The sequence below is a fragment of the Perognathus longimembris genome, chromosome 24 (genome assembly GCF_023159225.1).
Source record: "Perognathus longimembris pacificus isolate PPM17 chromosome 24, ASM2315922v1, whole genome shotgun sequence".
In the NCBI taxonomy this organism is placed as follows: Eukaryota; Metazoa; Chordata; class Mammalia; order Rodentia; family Heteromyidae; genus Perognathus; species Perognathus longimembris.
Window position 1 is genome coordinate 29,205,114 of NC_063184.1, and position 24,734 is coordinate 29,229,847.

General features: G+C 39.1%; 1 protein-coding gene across 8 annotated transcripts in view; it reads left to right on the plus strand.

Moving 5' to 3' along the window:
• The window catches only part of Slc10a7 (solute carrier family 10 member 7), a 146,528-nt gene that overhangs the window by 21,387 nt on the left and 100,407 nt on the right, over nt 1-24,734 (plus strand). For 2 of the 8 annotated variants that reach the window (XM_048333804.1, XM_048333805.1), the window contains one exon: nt 7,437-7,601. The exons of the other annotated variants lie outside the window; for them this stretch is intronic. In XM_048333804.1, the coding sequence (XP_048189761.1) occupies nt 7,437-7,457 (21 nt within the window). In that variant the 3' untranslated portion in view covers nt 7,458-7,601. Of the gene's footprint in view, nt 1-7,436; nt 7,602-24,734 lie in introns of those variants that run through there. 8 annotated transcript variants of the gene reach the window in all.

The window sequence follows — 24,734 nt, forward strand, 5'->3', positions numbered from 1 at the left end:
GCGTTTGTACTGGATGTCAAATTAGCAGGTGTTACGCTAAAAGAGGATATTGGAGTTGTTAACTGTGAAATATAGCACAAGGTAGAAACCACTAGATAGTTCTATGTCTTTATTAATAATTAAAAGGTACTTAAAACATAGAATGAAGAAGTTCTTTTAGCAACGGGCCTGAGATGTACTTTATGTGGGTTGTAGCAATGTAGTAGGTTTTCTGTCACCCTCCTGAAGAAGACAAATACCATTCATCAGTGTAGCATTTCATTTCCTGTCTTATCTAAATTTATAATCATATATGAGAAATAGATAAAATGTGATTTTAGAATAAGTGGGTTGTCCCACTTGGTTTCTATTCTGTTTGTGTAGCAAATGGCAAGTGATTTTTTTTTCCTCTTAGACTTTATAGATTTTGAAGACTGAGCAATAATTCCTAAAAACAGATTAAGATGTTGATGATGATTTGTTGCCTAGGGAAAAATATTGATGATACTCTGACTGAAATTATAACGTTTTTGTCTTTGGCTTTATTTATTTTTAAGCCTGTGAGACTCCTCGTTCCTTGTTCGCCTCAAAGGTACTTCACCGAACTCTGCTTTATAAAAAGCCTTTTTGGTATACTGACTAGTAGCCAAGTTTCTTAAAAGGAAAAAAAAAAAAAACCCAGTTAAAAGAATAAATCAGACAGGGAGTTGGTAATAGGAGATACATGACTGTATATTTGCAAATCTTAGACATTGGCCCACAGTTTTGCTGTCACCCTTTTCAACTGACAATTAAAACCTTTGTTTCTTATCAGTTCTCACCTTCCCCTAACAGATGGGCAAAGAATTAATCTGCTTTGTATTTTTCCCTACAACTTTCGCCCACACAGTGTAATAGTCGTATGATTAACATTCAGTGAATTCTTAAAGATGATTGATGGGCCTTTCAGAGCTTCTCTATACATGCTATTTAAATATGCCAGAGTCCAACCGCAGAACAGAGGCGCTCTGAAGACCCCCGTAGAAATTTGAAGACAATTCTGATACTCTCGTCCACTCAGAAAGAAATCGGCTAATACTGTAATGTTTTTTCCCTTGCCAGGACCCTCCTTGCCTGGTGTCATTTCTTGAGCTCTCCTGGGAAGAGATTAGTCTAAAACAACAAAGTAGCCAGATGTCTGGTTCTGAGAGCGCCCCAGAGGCTGGGCTACAGGAGGCAACCCAAACCACTTGGGGCTGGAGATCAAAGATACCTGAGAATTACTTATGGGCACAGAGTATGTGTCATTCCCATTATTAGCAGTCTGAGAAAATTTGTTTCCCTAATTAGCCCTTTTGATGGAGTAACCTTAAATCTCAGTGAGTCTCTTTCTGTTTGGATATGTTTTCTTTTGTATAGTTTTGAGAAGTTCCCAGTCTGAAAAAGAGAAATGTAAAGGAACTCATGTGCTCCATTTGAAATCTCTGTACTCTGTCCCTCCTATCCAAGATAGATATGCTATCAAATGTGCCACTATTTCACGTGAAAGAAGGGAGTATTACGGCTCTGTGTTAAAATTACAAATTAGGAGATAGGAACCATGTGGCTTCTTATGCGTACAGGCACTGTTCATAAACCCCTCATCTTTACTCATAAAGCCCCCTCATTTCAACTTTCCACTGTTCAGAATGGAGGTTTTTAAATTACAGCTTCCTTGTCCTAAAATGAATTCAGAAGAAATCCCAGTGGTGGGAAATCTGTATCTTATTAAGTAGGCTTCTTTCACGTTAGTATTACTAATGAAATGCTAGTAACACACACATACACACACACACACACACACACACACCCTTCTGTCTTTCACCTGTTTGCTTTATAGGTGCAATTTAATTTTGTTTAGGCACAAACAAATTTAATAGAAGGAAATACATTTGCTGTTTAGGTTACTCTTAATTTTAGCACCTGTAAAAGCTCTTACCTGAATTTATTCCCAGCAATGTCTAAGAACCCAGTGATCTCTCGGAACATCTTAGCCTCTTGATGAGAGGATCAGAGACTGAACAAAAGGTTTGGGGACCTTGTTTTTGTTTGTGTTCAGTATTAGAATGTGGCAACCACAGCATATAAAACCTTCATTCCTGCTTTCCTGGAGAGCGTATCATAAACTGTGGTTACCAAGAGCATGGTTAGTCTGCCTTTGTGCTTTTAAGTGCCACAATGCATTCTTTAGCATCCAGTAGTAGAGGCTTGGCATAAAAGCTATAAAAATGTCTTTCAGTCTAATTGGAGATATGTGTGAGCAATCTACAATAGAGATTTTGTAATTTTTTTTTGGTGTGTATGTAGTGGTCAGGGATTCATTTATCTCCTTGAGGAAAATAAAGCCCCTAGAAGCAGTTTATAAAGACCAATGGATTTATCTTTCTCTGATTTTAACTAAGAATAAAAATCAGTTTCTTGCACAAAGAATAATTCCTTCTCCTCCTCCCTCCTCGTCTTCTTTCATTCTTGTTACTTGACAGAGAGTGATCAGTATTCATTCTTTACACCTGTGTTTCTGTTCTGGCTCACGTTTTGGGATAGAATTACTACATAAAAATGCTTGCAATATAAATCAAGTTGGCTCTGCTAAAATGTGATAATTTAATGTAGATTTTAACTTCTCTTAATTTTGCAATTGAGAGACTTATAATGTTGTTGTTAATCTGTGGTGGTGTTAATGAAAGGTTTATGGGGATAGAGTTACTGGAGATTGAATTTAGAGTCTTGTGCTTGCTAGGCAAGCTATCTACCACTTGAGCCATGCCTCTAGTACCTGAAATGTTGCTGGAGTTATTTATTTACTTTTTCACTTGTTTGAAAAATGCCTCTTAATTTTATTTTATTTTATTTTATTTATTTATTTATTTTTGGCCAGTCCTGGGCCTTGGACTCAGGGCCTGAGCACTGTCCCTGGCTTCTTTTTGCTCAAGGCTAGCACTCTGCCACTTGAGTCACAGTGCCACTTCTGGCCATTTTCTGTATATGTGGTGCTGGGGAATTGAACCCAGGACCTCATGTATACGAGGCAAGCGCTCTTGCCACTAGGCCATATCCCCAGCCCCTTCTTAATTTAATTTGAGTCCTATTTGAAGTAATATCCTTGGAATATTTCTTTCTATTTGCAGTGGTGATCTCTGACTCTAAATTGCCTGAGCAACTGAGGTGGCAAAGTGGTAGGATTAGACCTTTGCATATGGAAGGGTTATTTCTTCAATGTCAGGTATGGGTTAGCATGTTTCTTGAAAGAGCAGTCCTAGAAGAAAAGTGTGTTTGGGGTACAAAAATGATCAGGTTTCTGGTCCTTGTGATTTCTAACTTGATTGTTCAAATAAAGATCGATACGTTAAAAAAAGGTAGAAAATTAACTTTTTTCATCAATTGTACCTAATATGAGCAATTGAGAGAAAAGAAAGGTTTTAAGTAGACTGGTTTTCAAGTAAGATTTACATGGTTAAATATGAAATGAGAAACGATCACTGAAAGATAATCAGATGCCTAAGAATAATGTTTGGGAAGCTGGGTTTCCTGAGGAGATGAGGCACAGTTATTGTTGCCTGGGGAGTTTGCCTGGGGAAAAATGTATGTGCCTCAGTAGCTGAAGGGCCATTCAGAGAGAAACAAAGTAAAATGGCATCTATTTCAACATGTAATTTTGATATTTCACACTTAATCTTGTCCTTGGCAGAAATGTCACAATACAATGGCTACAAACCATCTCTGAAGCCCTTATCTGTACCAAACTGAGTAGATGAAGTCAGGAATCAAATAGTCCTCATTGGGGAGAGGAAGGACTTTCTAGATAATTCTCCAGAGAGAAGGGGACGCTCTAGTAGAATTAAAATGTATATATATATATGTGTGTGTGTGGCTCATTGCAGATACAGGGATATACACAGCCTAAGAGATATCTGGTGTGGTGGGGAAGCAGACTTTAAAGTGGAAATATCACACTTAAACAGAAATATAACTTCTTTCACATGATTTTCTATTCATGTTTATTCTCACTGTTATAAATAATACTTTATTTTTGTCCACTTTCTGGTGGTGGTGGTGGTGGTGGTTGTGGTGACTGGTGTGTACTTAGGCACACGTGCGCCAGTACTGGGACTTGAACTCAGTAAAGGCAAGAGCACGGTCCCTTAGCTTTTTAACTAAATGTTAGCATGCTACCAGTTGAGTCACAGCTCCACTTCTGACATTTTCAGTGCTTAATTTGAGATAAGAGTTTCATTAACTTTCCTGCCCAGGTTGGCTTTGAACCTTGATCCTCAGATCTCTGCTTTCTGAGTAGTTAGGATTATAGACATGAGCCACCACTACTCAGTATGGTTTTAGAAATTGTGTACCTATCCAAAGTTTGTTAATGGTAGAAATGATGCTACATGATGCTGGCCTTATTACCTTCTCTTCTATTGTTTATTCTAGTTGCTGCACAAGTTGCTTTTTAAGTCAAAATCAAGTTCTTGGTTACAGAGTAGCTGTATTTTATTTTACATAAATATTTCTCTTGGTTTACCCTGAGTAGAAACTTTAAGGAATTCAAGTCTAGATCACTATTTATCCTGTTACTAGGACATAGCTGCTGTTTACGGGTTTTTAATCCAAAGTAGTTTCTATATTTAATGACTTAGAATATCTGTTACATTTTATCCAAATGTCAGAACTGAAGGAGAATTTAAAAAAACACACAACAACCTGGAATCCCTGAAAGATGAAGACGGAGATGTGTATAATTAATATTACAATGGAGTTTAGTATTTAGCCTGTATACCTTTATCAACAAATATTACCGTGTGTTGTTTAGACACTGTTAAATAGCTTAGGATTTACTCACAGCCAAAAAATATGTAGGAGTTTTTTCTCTCTTACTTAAATTTTTATTAAGTATTAAAAACTAAACATTCTTCATGTTAAGGTTACTAACTTTATATAAAATCCTATCTGGTGTATATTGAAGTAATTCAAAGGTCTGACAAGTTCTGAGTGGTCTCTTTCATTGTTAATGTAAGGCACAGCCTCTAAGTGCTGGGTAGTAGAGGCAACTGCCCATAAAAATCAGTACCATTGTTGATACAGCCCTCAATACTTAATTTCTACCTAATTATTAGAGTATACATGAAATATATCAGCTTGGTTGGTTTAAATAATATTGCTGGTTCCTTAACATTTAAAATTCATAGAAATATTAGATAAATGGATTTTTGTTTGACTGGAGGATTCATTTTTTATTAAAATACCTATAAAACCCAAAATATAACATTCCTGGAAACTCAATTTTATTTAGAAAGGTTTGATCAGTAGAAAATGTTTTCTCAGCCAAATTGGTAATATCATGCTTTTTAAAGTTGCATTCCATAGAATAATTCCAAGGTACCTTTCCCCATATAAAATGTGAAATTATGCACCTTCTTGCAACCTTTTTAAGTGAAAATTTCAAGGAATGAGGCGACAGTGTCTAACACACTAAAGTGAAATGTACGTTCAAACATGTGTTAATGTGTCTTGAAGACGATCTGTATTAACATGTAGTAATTACACCTATTTAGTGGAACACACTCATTGGCTTTCCCATTCTTTGTACATATTGTCTCTAGGAAAGAAATCCACATATAGAGTATGTAAAAAAATTCCAGCTTCTGAGAAGTATTAACAGACAACATACATTATATATATGTGAAACAAGGCATATCAATGGGCATATCAATACATTTTGTTGTTGTTGTTTTCAGAATCTTCAGTGATAATTGGAGATTTAAATACTCATTTGGTCTTACCTATTATGGTTCTTTGCTCCTTCAGCAAATTGTAGCAATCCTTGTACACACTTTTTGGGTCAGTGTACACATAGGCTTATTCTTTGTGAGAACAGTAAGATACACTAGGACTCGAAGGAAAACCCACGTTGAAGGAAGACAGGCTATAGGATCACCCTGATTTGGTCCTCTTAGAAGAAACCGTGAAGGGCCTCCATACACCTTGTCCTCTGAACTCACAGAAGAATCTTAGACACCTGATAACCAAGCTGCTAGCTTGATTTCCAACTTGAGCTTTTCTATTTGAAATTCGCATTTCAATCCTTCCTGCCTATGGCCTTTAGACAACTTGACTTTAAAAAAGTTAAAAGGCGGTAAGTCAATCTCCCGGAAACGATGCAGAAACGCAGATTCAAATCATAAATAAAGAAATGCACCGAGTACATTAAGCAGACGTAGAAAAATGGATTTCTGTCTTCTGTAGTAAGGTAATTGGGCACCACTGCTTGGCAGGAGCTGGTGCTACGGAGCCTGCTCTAGCTGCCACAGGTTGATGGGCAGGTGATAAGGCAGCTTCCACCAGGCTCTGCACAGGAGGCCTACCTAATATGCTGTCTGCCCTAAGGGCCTATGGGAACACAGTTGGATTATTATGTTAATGCATGAGCCCGCTGCCCTCTTCCTATCCCAGCTGGGTTCCCTGTTGTTAGGAACTGCTTTGCACTGACAGTGGAGTAATATGCTTCATGATTGAAAGGGCAAAGGGGCTTGAAAGAAAAAAAAAAAAAGGAAAAGAGAATAGGCCCGTACAGCTATGCAAATGAGGGGAGAAAATCTGTAGGAAGATTTCATGGCGAGGGAAAGTTTATTAAAAAGTTCTGTAAGCGCATTTCATTTCCTAATGAATTTCAGGTCTCGTTTTCCTTCCTAATGCTGGTATGTAGCCACTCTATGGAAGTGCTTTCCTAAGCCAGCACCTTTCTTGATTTGCTTTAAATAAAGATCTAGTACACTGATGCCCAGGCATGGTACTGACAACAGTGCTGTCTTTTCATCTTGACTTATCCCTTACTTATTCTACTTTATTTTGTAGAAAGTTTTCTCTTTTTTTTTTTTAAAGATACAGAAGGATATTTTATGTCGACCCATCTATTTTTCCCCTTCTTTCTGGTTTATTTTTGTTTGTTTGTTTTTGTAGGTTTGGAAACTTTCATGAGCTTACCTTTTGGAAGGGGGTGGAGGAAATGGGCGGATTTGGAGGGATATTTTCTTGGGTTTATGGAGTTGGTGTGAATGGAGGTTCAAATATTCTGAGTGGTTACGTTTTTTAATGTTGACACCTTAACATTAGTGAAGAGTATGGGTTTTGGTGTCAACAAACCTCTTTAAATCCTGGCTTGATGGTTACCTGATTTTAGGTAAATTCGTTTTCCTTTAGGTGAACTGTAAAGTGGATCTACTCTGGGTTTTAAACAGAAGGGTCCTGAGTGTAAATCACCATAGGGTAACATAGAGTGAGCACTCATTAAGTGCTTGTCAATGTGATGAAGCTACCTACTGGTCACTGGCTGACTGTAGGTCACTGGAAGCTATGACATTCAGCTATGAGACTGCTGTTTTAATATACATGTCTGTGGACTTTCCGCGGAGTAGAGATTATATACATCTTCCCTTTTTCAGCAGGCCTCATTAACCAGAATTTGACACAGAAAAATATTCAGATGGCCTTGAAGGACTTAAAAGATTCCTCAAACAAAATGCCATGATTCAGCCAGTTTCAAATGCAAGAAGAAAATTGAATGGAAATAAACCCTCATTGGGCCAGTGTTCTAGATCGCTTTTGGAGTCACTTTTTGGAGGGCTCCATGCAGATGCCCCCCACCCTATTTAAGTCTTCACCCAGTACCTGCATTACCTAGGTAACTGGCACCCCTGGAGGCAGTTACCTCCCCCTTCTCTGAGATCACATCCAATTCACCTGGCAACACCTCCCACCCTTCCCTATATAATCCAGCTCAACACCAGTCCCCACTCTCATTCCTTTTTCTTTCTTTCCTTTTCTCTCCTACTCTCTCTTGCTCTTTTTCTTTTTCCCTTCTTCCTTCCCCTCTGTTTCCTTGCGCCTCCATCTTGTGTGGGCTGGCAGTTTGCTTTCCTCCCCAATAAACTCCTTTCTTCTGCCTGAGCCATGTGGCGGGTTTCCTTTCTGGCGAACCTTACAGGCAGACTCTGTGCCCGGTGCCCCTGGCATCTCTCCCTTCTCTGGGCCGTCTTCTCCAGTAGGCCTTGCCCACATGCCCTCTGTAGCTTTGTGAAGTTCCCAGCATCTCTGGAAACGTCTGCCCCTCCACCAGCCAACCGCACCTTTTCACATCTTTTCCGTGTTTTTTTAATTGGAGGCACAAGAAAGGCCCGAGTTGGAGGGAGGGTGATCGTGCGGGGAGATGCACTCCACAGGTTAAAATGTAAAGGCCTTACCCCGTGGCTGCTGTCTGCCCGCCCTGCTCACCGCCTCCGTCCTCTGCGGTGACCATGCTAGGCTGGCTGAGCCCCCGTCCAGCTCCGCCTTTGGGGGAGCTCGAGACTGCAGGTTGATGCCTCTATTCCAAACCACCCTCCTAACGGGAGTCATTAGGACCCTCCTCCATCCCCATGGTGGTAGCAAGAAAGAATTGAGCATGAGGCCTCACAAGTCTTTTAACTATTAATGGAGAAGATCTAAGTATTGCTACGATTTCAACGGGATAGTAAATCATTTGCTTTTATGTTTCCAAATTGGCCAGAACTTTTATATCTTTTTTATAACCCTATTCTTAGATTCCTAATTTTCACGAGCCATTGGTTAATTTTCGTACTACTAAAGTCTCAGATTTTCCTGCCCCCCACTGGTCTCAAACCTCAGTTCTTCTGAGCTGTGCTTTCTAGGTATCTAGGATTACAAATGTGTGCTACTGTTTTTTGTTTCTTTTTTTCTTGGCAGAATGGATAGTGTCCTTTTACCTGACAAGCATGTATTTTAGAATCAAATCTCAGCCTCACCACCAGTTCATATAACCTTATTTCTCATGAACACTCATCATCTCCGAGCCTGGACTTTAGATCTATATAATGGGATAAGACTGACTTCCGGATTATTTTTAGGATTAAATAACTAATACTTATGGTCTGGAATACAGCAAGTGTTCAATAAATGTCAGCTTTTCCTTCTGCTCTTGATATGTGATTTTGAAGAGTTAAATAAAAGAAATCAGTCGTACCATTATAAATTCCTAGATCAGGAAAACATTTTCTCTCCTGCTCTTACAGAATTTAACACATCTCTCATTTAAGACTGCATGAGATTACTGATCTAGGAAGAAAGAAATGAAATTCAGTTTGGTTAATACAACCCCTTATAAATCAGTTTTAAAACTGTGATGAAGTGGTTTAAGTGGAAGTCAAATGGGGCCACTTCTGGGATTTTGGAGGTGAAGCAATTTGTTTTTATACTTGTAGCTATGCTTTTACTCTTTTAAAATCTCATTTCTAGTCCCTTAGGTTCCATAATAAAGTCTTCAGTACTATACATTTTTATTAAACATCTTTTTTGGACTCCCATTTGCATTTCAGATAATATAACACAATGTATGTGTTTCAGATATTCACTGCATAATTGTGATTAGAACATGTAATCCCTCAAAAGATGTTAATTGCAATTTAAATTCACATGGAATTTAATTAAGTGAGTTGGGGATTCAAAAGTAGATGTAAGAAAATAGTTCAGGGAATACGTTTTTCAAAAGCAACTACATTTTTTTCTGAAAAGAAAAAAAAAGTAAACCTCTTTCTACTTTAAGACGAGAAAAATGAAGGAAATATAGAAGAGATGAGGGCAAAGCAGGTTTAAGGATTGTCTGGAACTTGGGTTTAGCTGGAGAAGGAGGGCTGGTTGTAGTAGCCTACTCATCGACATTCAGCTTGAGTCTTTTGATCCATGTGCACTCACTTGGTGTCTGATTAAGTCTTCAGTTCAGCTGAGGTGTTTAAGAATTGCAGTGAAGGATGGAGCGGGAGGAGGGAGCCGTCGTCCCATCCACCTCTTAGCTGAGGCTCCAGTCTTCCTTACAAACCTTCTTGCCAAGGAGGGGCGGGGTTATGAACATCTGGATTACAGGGGAACTTTGCACACAGGTAATTTCATGTTTAACCCATGTGTCTCTGTGAAGGCCTCACTGAATAAATGAAGAATAGCTGAAGAGAAACAGGTATTATCATTTTTTTCTAATATAAAGGAATACTAAAACTTGAGGCATCAGGCTTTAAGAAGGGTTAGGCACGCGTCTTAATTTGGGTTTGGAGTGATTTGGAAAAAGAAGTGGAATACTTTTTTATGCTTATAAAGATCTTTGTTTTGTTCCTAATTTTTCCTAGGAATAAGTTTGAAATCAGAGGTTGGTTTTGAAATAGTCTAAAGATCACATCAAGAGCAGAAGTATTATTTTTCACTTGTAGGTGATTTAAAATTTTTCCTGTGTGTGTGGGAGTGAAGTATTGACTTCATATACCTGTTTTGAATGACTCATAGCATGAATATGGTGCACAGATTTCTGGAGGTAGGATGAGAAGAAGGGAGGGAAGGAGGAAGGAGGGAGGAAAAGAGAAAGAAGAGGAGAGGGAGAGAAACTGTTCAACCTCGGAAGTATGTTTGGAGACAGGGAAGGAAGAAGGTAGGGGCAGAGGAAAGGGACAAGGGAAAGAAAAGGGAGTTTTAATTACTCATTCTACCTTCTAAAACTTTGTCAGATTCTGTAAACAGATAATTTAAGAAAAATACTTTTTTTATTTTTTTTTAAAGATTTGATGGTTGAACTACAAGTTTATGCATGGTTTCTCTTTATTTTTTATTTTTTTTTGGCCAGTCCTGGGGCTTGGACTCAGGGCCTAGGAACTGTCCCTGGCTTCTGCTTTTTTTTTTTTTTTTTTGCTCAAGGCTAGCACTCTGCCACTTGAGCCACAGCGCCACTTCTGGCCGTTTTCTGTATATGTGGTGCTGGGGAATCGAACCCAGGGCCTCATGTATAGGAGGCAAGCACTCTTGCCACTAGGCCATATCCCCAGCCCCAAGAAAAATAAATTTAGCCTGTTAAAATATGCTCCCAGCAGAATTTTTTCATTGGAGATTCAGCTGGGAAGCTTGCTTTTGTTTCATGAGAAATTGAACATCCTTTAGAAAGCACCAAGAGATGGGATTTTACAACTGGAACAGAGTTCTTTATCTGTAACCCTAGCTACTCAGGAGTCTTAAGACTGAAGATCATGGTTCGAAGCCAGCCCACGCAGGAAAGTCCTTGAGACTGTTATCTTCAATTAACTACCAAACAAAACAAAAAAAAAAAAAAAAAAAAAAAAGAAAAGCCCAGAAGTGGAGCTGTCTCAAGTGGAAGAACACTACTAGCCTTGAGCAAAAAAACAGGGACAGTGCCCAGTCCAAAAAAGTAAAGAAGTAAAAGAGGGTGAGCAGTAATAATATCCACTGTACATACTTAAAAATGGAAACTGAGGGGATGGGTAGGAGAGAGAGGGGAGAATGACAAAAGGGTGACATTGGTCAAGATGCGTTGTACTCACGAACTGACATGTTAAATGGCCAGCCCTTTATACAACTACTTAATGATAATAGAAACAAATTTAAGACAAAGAAAAATTCCCTATGATAGAAAAACTAACCAAAATAGGAAATTTTAACAAGTACCTAAAATTTCTTTAAGTGCAAAAAAAAAGTAATGGTACAATGAAGTACATTCTTAATAGCTGCATCATTTGTGAGATTCATACTGTTTTCTTTGATACACTTTTTTTTTTGCCAGTCCTGGGCTTGAACTCAGGGCCTGAGCACTGTCCCTGGCTTCTTTTTGCTCAAGGCTAGCACTCTGCCACTTGAGTCACAGCACCACTTCTGGCCATTTTCTGTATATGTGGTGCTGAGGAATCGAACCCAGGGCTTCCTGTATATGAGGCAAGCACTCTTGCCACTAGGCCATATTCCCAGCCCTTTGATACACTTTTTGAAGTGGATCTTAGAACTCATTTACACACTGGCACAACCATGGCAGCAGGGTGAGAAAGGGTGTGAACACCACTTAGTCACCCACCTTGTTATTTAAAAAGAAATCTTTTGCTCCTTTGGTAATTCTCTGTTTTCTCCTCCCAGTACAAGCTGGCTGGTGCCATCAAGTTGAGGGGCCCTCATAATAGCGTACAAAAACTTAATACTTTCATTCTCTCCTCCCCCATTTCTGTTGGTCACAATTCATAGAGTACATTCCCTAAGTCTCCACTTTGCAGAGACCGGAAGCAATGCGGCCGTTGTCACCAAATGCATTGTTTAACCAGGTCTCCAACCACGTCACTAAGAGTGCCTATGATAGGGCTGGGAAAATGGCCTAGCGGTAGAGTGCTTGCCTAGCATGCATGAAGCCCTGGGTTCGATTCCTCAGCACCACATATATAGAAAAAGGCCAGAAGTGACGCTGTGGCTCAAGTGGTAGAGTGTTAGCCTTGAGCAAAAAGAAGCCAGGGACAGTGCTCAGGCCCTGAGTTCAAGCCAGAACTGGCAAAAAGAAAAAAAGTGGGGGGGACATAAAATCAAACCACATAACAAAGTCACTTATGGGCTGGGAATATGGCCTAGTGGCAAGAGTGCTTGCCTCCTACACATGAAGCTCTCAGTTCGATTCCCCAGCACCACATATATGGAAAACGGCCAGAAGGGGCGCTGTGGCTCAGGTGGCAGAGTGCTAGCCTTGAGCGGGAAGAAGCCAGGGACAGTGCTCAGGCCCTGAGTCCAAGGCCCAGGACTGGCAAAAAAAAAAAAAAGAGTGCCTATGGAAAGACCTGGGACAAGACCTGTAAGCCTCTTTTTCCCCCTCCTTTTTTCTTTTTAATCTTGTTGATTCTGAACTTATATGAGAATGTTTGGGCTACTGTTATAGGAAAACCTTCTGAGAGTATCTTCTCAGGTCTTTTTTTTTTTTTCTTTTTTTGGTTGGTGTTAAGAAAAAAGTCACTTCCAGATATAAAACTGTTTGACCGGGAGAAAGCCTCAGGTTGTCAGAGTTACTTATACACCATTGTTCAGCTGGGTCTCCTTATTAAATCATCTCCTGGCAGTCCATTAGTTGTGGTGCCTTGGCTATTGCACGGCCCACTAAGCTAATATACCTTCCATCACCAACAGAAGGATGCCCTTCATAAAAACCCGAAGTCGACATTTAGAGCTTCGCTGTGTGCTGACGAGAGTTTTACGATTTCCATGCTGAGTATTTTTGTTTTATATTCATATATATCTATTATCTACATAGTCAGATCAAGATTAATAGCCTTGAAAACAAGAGTGTTTGGGGGCTCTGCCTGGTAATTCCACATCAACCACTGTCAGATGTCCTGTGATCCTGAATCACTCACTTCTTATCCTGGTGGACTGGCCAACCCTTGTTTGTAAATTTTTTTTAAAAGGACAATATTCTAGTATTATTTTTATTATTGTTTTGTGTGTGTGTGTGTGTGTGTGTGTGTGTGTGTGTGTGTGTGTGCGTGCGTGTGTGCGTGTGTGCGTGCATGCACCTGTACTTTACTACTTGAGCCACAGCTCTGGTTCTGGCTGTTGGGTCATTAATTGGAAATAAGCCTCATGGACTTTTCTTCCCCTGGCTGGCTTTAATTCACCATCCTCAGATCTCAGCCTCCTGAGTAGCTAGGATTACAGTTGGGAACCATCAGTGCCTGGCTCTATTGTGCTTATCTGTTTATTTTTGGTGGTACTGGATTTGAGCTCAAGGCCTTGGGCTTGCTAGACAAGCTCTCTTCCACTTAAACACCACCCCCAGCCCTTTCTATTGGTTTGTTAGGGGTAGAAAATGTAAATTCACATTTTGCTGAGTGGAACACTGTAGAACTGTTTTTTAGACCTCAGCTATAATTGTATAGGACATGCAAAAAAAAAAATAGCTGTACTCTGTATCTTATAACTTGAGGACCAAAATGTTTTTTTGTTTTTTGTTTTTTTAAAGAGGAAATCCAAGATGTTCTATGGTAGCTGATAAAGGTAGAAAGGAAAGCTTACTTAAATTCAGCTTTTCAAGAAGAACCCAAACCCACTTTTCATTGACATTATTGAAAACTATCTTTAATTGTCCGCCTTTTTGAAAAAAAAATGAAACTTTCAGTTGTGAAAGTGAGCTTATTTTATTGTTCACTTAGCTTTATGTTTTTGCCCTGGCCAACCTGGGACAATGATTTTCCTGTTTTTGACTCCTTGGTGGTTGGGATACACGTGTGCCTGACACATTGGGCTCTCTTTAATATCAGATGAGGAAGTAAGTCTCATGGGGAGGACTTATATGTCCACATTGTTATTGTTGAAAGTAATGACCTGCAGAAACATTTTTACAAATCACAATCAGAAAGAATCCCTGCTATTTCATTGTTTTAGATAATAGGTAGAGACCTAATCCTGTGGCTTTGATTCATTCCTATTGGTATTAAATATCACTTAACTACTGAAATTTTAGGTGCCAATCTGAAAACCAAATAAACATGAAAATAATTTAAGCCTTGCTTGGTGCCAGTGGCTAATGCCTGTAGTCCTAGCTGCCCAGAAAGCTGAGTTCTGAGGGTCTTGGTTAGGAGCCAATGTGGATAGATAAAACTACAAGACTCTTATCTCCAATTAGCCAACAAAAAGCCAGAAGTGGAGGTGTGGCTCAAGTGGTAGAGTGGCAGCTATAAGTGAAAATGCCAAGCAAGAGTGAGAGGACCTGAGTTCAAGTCCCAGCATCACCTTCTCCCAAAATATGTATCTATAAGCTTTAATGCCATATATGTATAACAATTTTATTGGCTTAAATTATTTTACAGGTTCAAAGTCAGTTTGGTAGTTAAAAAGTCAAGAGAATAGTTTAATTTATGTGCAGCAAAATTCCTTTATATTGAATGATTCATTTTGGACAGTACAAATATTTATGTAAACAAAACCACACTAAAGATATAAATCATCACTAGCATGGCAAAACGTTCTTTTGTTTTTCTTTCTACTTCTCAATGCAATCCTTGAGGGTCTGTGATCTGATTTCTACCTTATTAACTTTTACAGAATAATATTGCCATGGAATCATATAGTTACATAGCCCTTGTTTTTTATTTAGTATAATGTTTTTGAGAGTCATCATATTCAATATGTACCAGTAGTCCATTGCTTTTGGTTGTTGACTAGTATTCCACTGGGTAAATGTATCATGATTGGGTCATCTATTCATCTGTTGATGGACATTTAAGTAGTTTCCAGTTGGGGGCTACTACAAATAAAGCTGACCATTTGAATTTAAGTCTTTGTGGGACTGAATGTCTGTCTCTGACAAATTCCACTGAGCAGTGGAAATGGTAAGTAAACTTCCCTAGCATCTTTGTCAAAAACCAGTTTACCTTTATCTATCTATATAGGTTTGGTTCTGGACTTTTATTCTGTTTCATTGATCTATATGTCTATCCTCAGACCATACTACACTGTCTTGATGAGTGTAGTTTTATATTAAGTGTTGAAATTAAGTAGTATATGTCTTCCAGCTTTGTTCTTCGTCTTGAATAATGAGTAAAGAAATACAAAGTGATTTTAAATGAGTTTTAGACATCTGGTTATTTTCTACTGAAAATTTTATAGGGATTTTGATTGTGATTACATTGAATCTGTAAATCAATATGTGGAGATTTGATAGAATAATAATGTGGATTCTCATCTTGGTAACGTTAGATAGGAGTTGAAAATTTTTCTTTCATCAGTATTTGTTAGTTTTAATGATGAAAATTGGAAATTAACAATGCCAAGGCTAGCTAGAAGTAGCAGATATGTGCATCCTTGCTTTGTTCCTTACTTGGGAACATTCACTCTTAGCCACTATGGTGTTAGCTGTTCTTTTTTGTTGTTGTTGTTCCCTGACCAGGAAGCTTAGCTGTTCATTTTTGATGAAAATGTTCTTTCTCAGGTAGAGGAAATTCTTACCAACTCTAGTTTCTGAGTTTTTAATCATGAATATATGTTGAATTTTGTCACACTTTCTGCATATGTAATATTTTTTCTTTTCTATAATCCCTTGACAAATTGGATTACCTTGGTTAATTTTCAAATCATCATCATCATCATGTTTAAGTAGCTGTAAAGAGGTTTTAATTCAACATGTTGAACTTTCAAATCTTAAACTAACTTTGCATCCCTGAAATAAACTTCATTTAATGATCAAATATTTTTACATATTTCTAAGTCCAGTCAGTTCAGATTTTCAAAGGAGTTTTGCATATGTACCTATATTCATAAAGATTAGTGTTTTGCAAGGTATTTTTTTTTTTTTTTTTTTTTTTTTTTGGCCAGTCCTGGGCCTTGGACTCAGGGCCTGAGCACTGTCCCTGGCTTCCTTTTGCTCAAGGCTAGCACTCTGCCACTTGAGCCACAGCGCCACTTCTGGCCGTTTTCTGTATATGTGGTGCTGGGGAATTGAACCCAGGGCCTCATGTATACGAGGCAAGCTCTCTTGCCACTAGGCCATATCCCCAGCCCCTGCAAGGTATTTTTTAAAAAGGATGTTTCATCTGGTTATGATATCAGGCTTGAGTTTTCATTAGGTGATTTGGCGAATTTTCTCCCTTCTTGTATTTTCTGAGTGGGTTTTCCTGAAATTAGTGTTATTTTTTCCTTAAATGTTAGGTAGAATTCACCAAGGAAGCCATATGGTCTAGCTATTTCTTTGGGGAAAAGCTTTTAGCCATATAGTGAATATCTTTCATGTGTAATGGGTTAGCTAGGTCATTTATTCTTTTTGAAAGAGCTTCGATAGTTTGTGTCATACAAGGAATTTGTCTACTTGATCTATTTGGTCAATTTTTGGATTATGGTGCTATTCATAATGTTCTTCTCTCTTAATTATCTGAAGGGTTTTAGAATGGTTCCTGCCATATTGGTGATTTCTAGCTTCTTTTTAATTCCCAAGAGCAAGAATGAACAAACTTTGGCTTACAGGCTGAATCAGGCTTGCTGTATGTTTTTGTGTGGCATTAATGCTTCTCCCAGGCTGGTGGCTCATGCCTATAATCCTAGCCACTCAGGAGACTGAGACCTGAGGATCTAGGTTTGAAGCTAGTCCAGGTAGAAAAGTCTGCTTGTCTGACTGTCTGTCTGTCTGTCTCTCTCTCTCTTTCTGTGTGTGTCTCTCTCTCCAGTTCATCAGCAAAAAGCCAGAAGTAGAGCTGTGGCCCAAGTGGTAGAACACCAGCCTTGAGATAAAAAAGCCAATTAAGATTGTGAGGTCCTGAATTCTCTCTCATGCACACATATACACACCCATACACTTACACACACACATGTGCATGCGTGCACCCCGCCCCAACGAACAACACCATCACCACTAAAAAACAGAACTGTGAATTTTTACAGAAGATCATGTTCTAGAAGTGTATCATTTTACTACTCATTTTCCAAAGAACTGGCTTTTGATTTCATAGATTTTTTTGGCCTGTTATTTTTGTTTTTAACTTCAGTAGTTTCCACTTATTATGATTGCTTTCCTGCTTATTTTGTGTTTATTTTACTCCTATTTTTTATACTTTTGGAATGACACCATCTTTCCCATCTTGGTGGACAGTGACATCAAGTTTGTAGCTGGGAATTGGCAGGGGTGAGAGAATTTTCACTGAAAAACAAAAATACCACAAACTGCTATTCCCGCCTCATCCCAAGAGCCAGTTGTTCAATGTTTACTAGTTTACTACTTGTAATGGCAGTAACACAGCTCTTTTTAAATTTTCTCCAGGGATCTAACATGAGCAAACAATCTCACAACGCAAAGTCAAATCAGCGAAGGGAAGAATTTAGTGACAAATGTGACTTAGCGTATAGATTTTAAGTCTGAAACTCTAGAGGTAATTGTGTGGCCTCAAATTCTGCAGACACCAGCAATGAGATGGACAGGCACTAATTGTTAGTAATGTCAGTATCATCCTTTCTGAGGAAAATACCTTGATGTGATGGTCTGCAGAAATCCATTGTATGCTGTGACTCTATGGTAAGTTATTTCCCAGAAGATGGTAGGAAAGCTATTTTATTGCTAATGAAAAGCTGATGAGAGAGTTATTGCCGAGGGATTGATCCATTGCCCTCTTAAGAAGCTCTGAGATTCCCAGACCTAATGGATGGAAAAGAGCAAGAATAACAAGAGTGAGGGAGTTAGAATCCAAAGTCTGTAAGAAAACATGAGATGCTTTGACAGAGCTTGTCACTTCTGTTTTGTGGATGCACTTCTAAACAAAGTGTTCGGGGGATTCCTGGCCCGTTGCGATCTTGGTGTGCTGAGAGCTTGGTTCATGTGTTGGCATTAAACAGAACTTCCATTAATTGATCAGAGAAGTGCTAGTTGCAGATTGCGAAGAGATCCTGAAAATGCCAATTCTGACAGACATTTTTATAGTTAATTGCTAGGCTGCTGTAGTTCTTTGTTACCAATCATTGATCCAGCGTTAAGCCAGTGTGATATCTCTTTTAGCCTTAGTATATGGCTGGCTATTCCATGCTATTTGTTTTTCTGTTCGAAGGACTTGGATTACTAATTTGCCTAATAAATTTGTGCTAAATGACTGCCTAATTAGAAGAGTATTTCTTTATTCCTTTTCATAAGAGGCAGGAAACTCAAAAGATTGAGCAAAAACAGAAATATTGAGAAATTGGCATTTGATATAATTCCAAGTATTGTTACAGTTTAATATAAATTTTGCTCAGCTTCATCTGAGGTATTTATGTGAACTTAAAAAGCTATAAGTAAGTAAAGCCTGTATACTTGCAATTTAGGATTTGATATTCTGAATTAAACCCTCCATTTGTTGTTTAGATCAGTCGATGGTTGTATAGTGAAGATTCTTTAGGTAGTAATCTTCCTGGTATTGTCCTAAATTCATTCAGTTTTTAGTGAGACATTGATTGAGCACATTACTCTAGGTTTGTCTAAAAACTGAAGAGAGACCCAAGTTCTAATTATGCCTAATATCTAACAATTATTGTATGATGTTTTCCCTATAAGAAAATCCTTGAAAACCAAGGGAAACTGGAAAGAGAAGGGAAAAAAACACAGAATCTTAACAGCCAATTAGTATACGGATATCTGCCCCTTTTTTCAGTCATATATCAATGAATGTCCGTTAAATGTATGGAGTAGACAATGTAGCTATAATAGTAGGAGATGCAGGGGGCTCAGGCATTGTGTGCAGATGACTATCCCGGCTTAGCTGAATCCCAGACAGCCTTAAGAAAGACCTTTTAACTCTCTGGAGGTTTGTTTCTCGATGATAAAGAGATTGTCATAGTATCTAAAGATTCCCTTCCACTTGAGTATTCTGATTTCACTGCAGTTTGAAGACTGAGATTTCAGGATGATGAAATCAAAGGCGAGTGGTTCAGTCTTTATTCACCTCAGTGACAAAGGGGATTTCAGCCTTGACCCAATCTAAGTAGCCCCTATTAACATCCGTTGGTTTTGTTATTATAAACCAGTTTCATCTAAAGTAACAGTTTCTCCTTGAACCAGAACCACAGTCTCAATGGATGTACTGATTTGAACTGATAATTTTTTAAAGGACAATGTAAAAGTAATTCTTCTAAGCCTTCTGAACTTCTAGAAATAAGAAGTACAGATTCTCCACTACTTTAAGTACATGCTTTTTATAGGGAGAAGGGTGAGCACGCAAAAAGCACCCCAAAGAGAAAAGCAGAGCCATCATGCTATTTGATTCTTTTTGCACCTCAAGAAAAATTGATTTTGCTTTTCCTCCCTGCTCTGTGCATATGGTGAAAATGTAGATTACCTATTAGGCACCAGAGCTTTAAAAGTGTGAAAAGGTGGCTGCTTTGCCTTGGACCACATTAAACGATTTTTGTCAAATAGTTAAGATGTCATTTTGGTCCTTGGACTTTTTTTTGTATGTATGTATTTTAACAGTTATTTAAGAGTCCCTATGTGCTGAGAAAGGAATCTGAATATATGTGCTTCTCCCCCCCCCCAAAAAAAAACCGCCTCAGCACAATGTCGATTATTCCATCAAGAGCATCAGAACCACAGGAGCTGCAGTTGGAACAATATGTAAAAATACAGCTTGTGAAAGATTTCCTTTATTAACTGTCATCATCCACAGAATATATGTTCAAATAAACGTTGTGTAATAACTAAATTTGAGATTAATAGGCCCCTTAAGAAACAGCGAAGTCATTCAGAATAGTCAGTGAAAAATAGGCTGCAAGACTGTAGCATGCACATATTGTCCTGCTTACGTGCTCTCTCCGGCATCATTTGCCATTTATCACTGTCGGCTGGCTCTGTTCTCATTAAAACACTCTTGCACAAAAGCAACTTAATTTTCTTAAGAGGAGAGGACACCTGATTCAATTTAGCACCTAGAAACAGTAACTTGAATATATATTTTTTCCCTTGCCTGAATTGAGATGAATAGTTGCAGACAACAATAGCAACCCCATTCACCCCGAGATTAAAGATATTAAATAGTTTTCTTTCCACCATGGTATCATGAAATGGACTTGTAAAAATCAGCACAAAATGTAACTTTGTCTTAGAAAAGCAGTGGGATGTCAAACATTTAAGTGGAAGATACATATACTATATATACATACAAGTATATATATATATATAATTCTGTTAATTCCTATAATGTTTTTACAACAAAGAATTAAACCGTCATGAAGTTAGTCTTTCTTTAAGTTGATGAATGCCTTTTTAAGAGTACCATAGTCTGCATGTATATTTCTTTGTTGAAAGACATAGTAATGGTTTCAAAAGCAATACTATACTTTTTCAATTATCACTGCTTTAAAAAGTCCAGTGATATACATCAATGAGATCAAATGACAATTCCTTTTTTTAGGATGAGCTCAGTGTCCGAATTCACATTTTAACTACTATCCTTTATATTTCCCTTTCTGTTGTCTAATTCAATCATATTCCATTGTGATATGCAAATTGTAACTCACTGTGAGATGTATGGGTTGAAAACTGTGGTGGTTAAGTAGGGAGTAGTAAAACCAGCTACTGCTAATACAAATAGTATAGTTTGCACAGCAGATAACTTCTCTTCTTTTTTTTAAACCCTTGTATCAGTCTCTCAAAACACCTTACAAATAAAAAGTGTTCTGTGTTCCCGTATTTGAATGAATGGAGGTCAAGGGTTGGAATTCAGCCCCTGTTGTGTTCATCTTCATGTGCTTTCCAGACTGAACTCATGCTTACAGAGGAAGTCAATATTCAAGCCAATTCTTCCTGTGAACCAGGCTCACTTGATGAGAGGCTGAATTCACATACTGGTGGAGCTAGGGTAAAGCTACATAGCTCTGGTCTCTGGTCTTCATGACCAATCATCATCAGTTTTCTCTTCCTTATTTTGCAGTGATGCGGTAGGCAATGAGAGCCAGGGACAATGCAAAATGAAACTTAATATGCCAACTCAAAAGAAGAAGCACTGAGGCTTATGCCATCTGCCTGGCTTCTCCTTGATTGTTTTCTCTCCTGTCAGGAACGTGATTGTGTCGCTTAGGCTGCAAGTAATAGAAAAGCAAACTACAAGTGGCATAAACAATCAAGGGCTTATTTCTCTTCCACCGAGATGCCTGGAGGTTGGTGATGCTGGCATTAGTCAGTGATGTTGGAGGGGCTGTCTGTACCTTGCTCTCCAGATGCAGGATAACTTGCATTGCTCTGGGCAGGAACAAGTGAGGGGGGAAGGAGGAGAAACTAACCCCGCAGGGCCCCCCATTACTTTGTCTTCATTTATACCTCCTTGGCCAGAGCAACCTTCAGATTTTCCTTCCTCGTGTGAACTTTTGGTGTCTTCTTATTTGAAAAAAAAACAACTTCCTTTCCTGAAAGTATGGAGATGGCTCCATCTTTTCCTCTGGAAGTTGTGAAGTTTTGTCTTTAATCTAGGCAGTAGTTTTTGTTTGGTTGTTTCTTCTAGTGCATGTTGGTCAAGCCAGTTACTTCTCCTTTCGCTCCACTAGGTGAGGGTACTCTTGTCGAATGCTTTTTCTCTCTTTGGCAGTATTTCATGCTAAGCTTCTCTTCAGTAGGTGTGGTTGTATCTGGGTTCTTTTGTCTTAGGCATCGAACTGACCTGAAAGAGAAGTTTGGCATTTGCTTCAGTCCCTCCTCTCTCTTGGCGTTCTGGCCGCCTTGACAAGAGTACTAAGTGCTGGGTAGTGGTCTCTCACATTCTCCGCCATGATATCTTTGCCTTGCTACAGGCCCCAAAGCACCAGAGCCAACTGAAGGCTCTGAAACCTGAGCCAAAATAAAGCTTTTCTTGTGTTCAGTGCCTTACCTCAGGTATTGTGTCACGGTGGTGGTAAGCACTCTCTTTGCTGGACAGTTTGGGGAATACCCCTCTACTCCCCCCTCTCCCCACTCCTTCTGCCTGTGACGGCTGGAATCTCTTCTTAGACTCAATCTTTGAGAATGAAACCAGTGCAAAGCCAGTCCCCAAGGCATTGGGGGGGGGGGGCGGTTTATAGGGAATTGGTAGAATTTTCCCCATCACAGAATTGAATATTTCATCGAATTCCCATCCTCTCTCTTTGCCCTCGCGGTGAGCTCTGTTGTAATGTGGTCTGCATCAGGAAGCCGTATACCTGTCTCTGCTTTATTCCACACTCTTCCTGCCCCCGGAACCCAGAGCTAAAGAATGCCCCGTGATTTTTTTTTTAAAGAACTCTTTGGGAGATGAAGGGCACATTGGCCCAGAGTCAGCATCCTTTGTATCAGTACCGAGTTATTCAACTGGTATTTTGCCACCCTTTTTTCTTAGCTTTGAATATCATTAGAAATTCTAAGACAATGATAAATATCCCAGTTTATCATTTTGATAAACATTTCCATATGCTTTGACTGGGAATCAGGGTAGTCAACAGCCAGCAGCCCAAAGTTTCATAAATTAACTTGCCGTAAATTAGTCATGCCAATGCTGAATATTATTTTTTATTTACTAGACTCATAAGGAAAGGAATAAGACCAGTATTAGGAATTTTTTTTGATCTAAGGTCGTGAGAAGACTTGGGTAAGATCCAGCAGTGTTCATGTATTTGAAATTCATCTTAAAAAGGGACTAGATCTATTCAACTCCAGAGCACAGCACAGGCGCAGTGGCCCGGAGCTATAGGATGGCATGCGTTTCATGCGTCGGTGAAGTAAAATAAAACATCATACTATTTTGAGCCACTCAGCAATAGAAATGGTCGCTTTTACTGTTTTTACAGTTATAACTTTCTTAACCTTCTTTACTTTTTAAAGGTGTGTGTGTGCATGTGCGTGTGCGTGTGCGTGTGCGTGTGCGTGTGCGTGTGTGTGTGTGTGTGTGTGTGTGTGTGTGTGTGTGTGTGTGTGTATTGGTCCTGGACTTCAATATAGAGCCTGAGTGCTTGCCCCTGAACTGTTTTTGCTCAAGGTCAGTGGTCTATCACTTAAGCCGTAGCACCACCTCTGGCTTTGTGGTGGTTAATTAAGAGCCTCACAGACTTTCTTACCCAGTCCAGCTTCAAACCACAATCCTCAGATCTCAACCTCCTGAGCAGCTAAGGTTACAGGCCTGAGTCACCTATGCCCAGCTATTTTCTTTTTCCAGTCTTGGGGCTTGATCTCAGGCCTGAGTGTGGTCCCTGAGCTTTTCCATTCAGGACTAATGCTCTATCACTTGAGTAATAGCTCCCCTTCCAGTTTTCTGGAGGCTAACTGGAGATAAGAGTTTTATGGACTTTCTTGCCTGGCCTGGCTTTGAACTGTGGTCCTCAGATCTCAGCTTCCTTAGTAGCTAGGATTACAGGCTGGAGCCACTGGCACTTACCTCCAACTATTTTGATTTTTATTACCTTTTTATCAAGTAGGTTATGAAGACACAGATACCTTATTATTAAACTTGTTCAGTTTCTCCAAATAAATAATGGGCTTCATTTGCTGCTGTTGAACTCAAGGTCCTTGATTCAGTGTCTGAATTCACTCAGAATCATAATCAACCATTTCATCCCAAACTGTCAGTTTACTGCGTGAGAGGATGGATGTACGCTGAGAGAATTGAAACCTGCCACCACTATTAGGAAGCGACTAGGAACGGGGGGACCTGCAGCATCTTTGGTACTTAAAATGAAACTGTCTCACTATCGGAAACAGCACTGTCAGCGGTACAGGGGCAGAGCCTAGTCACATAGAAGACAGTACGTACAATTGGACTGGAGGAAGGAAAGGGACAGCGTGCCTTCAGGAGTAGCAGTTAATACTTTTCTTTGACTTCTGAATCTATTTACATCTAGTATAAGGTTTGTGAGAGGCAGAGAAGGAAATGAATTTGAAGGGGAGGAGATCAGAGGGAAAGGCGTCATTCCTTTACTAAAAAGAAGGATATAGCCATTTTGAACACAGAGTAGAGACAAATAAAGACTGTTGGGAGAAAGTGCATTTTTTTTTTTAATAAGGAAGAAAGACATCCCTGTTGATCTCTCCACAACTCATTGAGCAGTTCTGCCCTCTTATCCCCCTCCTCTTTACATATAACTTTCCTAAAAGCATTCACCACGGAATTCCAGGAAGACGTGTTAACTATGTTGCTGTAGTTTACAGTTGTCATCTGTAATGTTTTATTTAGCTGAATCCTTTTCTCTCACTGTTCCCACTACCACACAGAACACCAGATGCCACAGTCCCTGTTGGAAAGCCAAGGTTTCCCTGGTCTGTGCCTGTGCTTGTGTTTATGCCACACAGGAGCTGTGGTCCAGTGCCATCTTTTATTGATAGGGCCAGCAAAGGAGAAATCTAATGAAATTATCAAAGCTTTGAATTAATGATGAACTGGAAGAGGAGAGCCAAGCTCTCTGGAGCCAGGGATCTCATTACGCATTCAGTCTCATTACTACATCCTCTT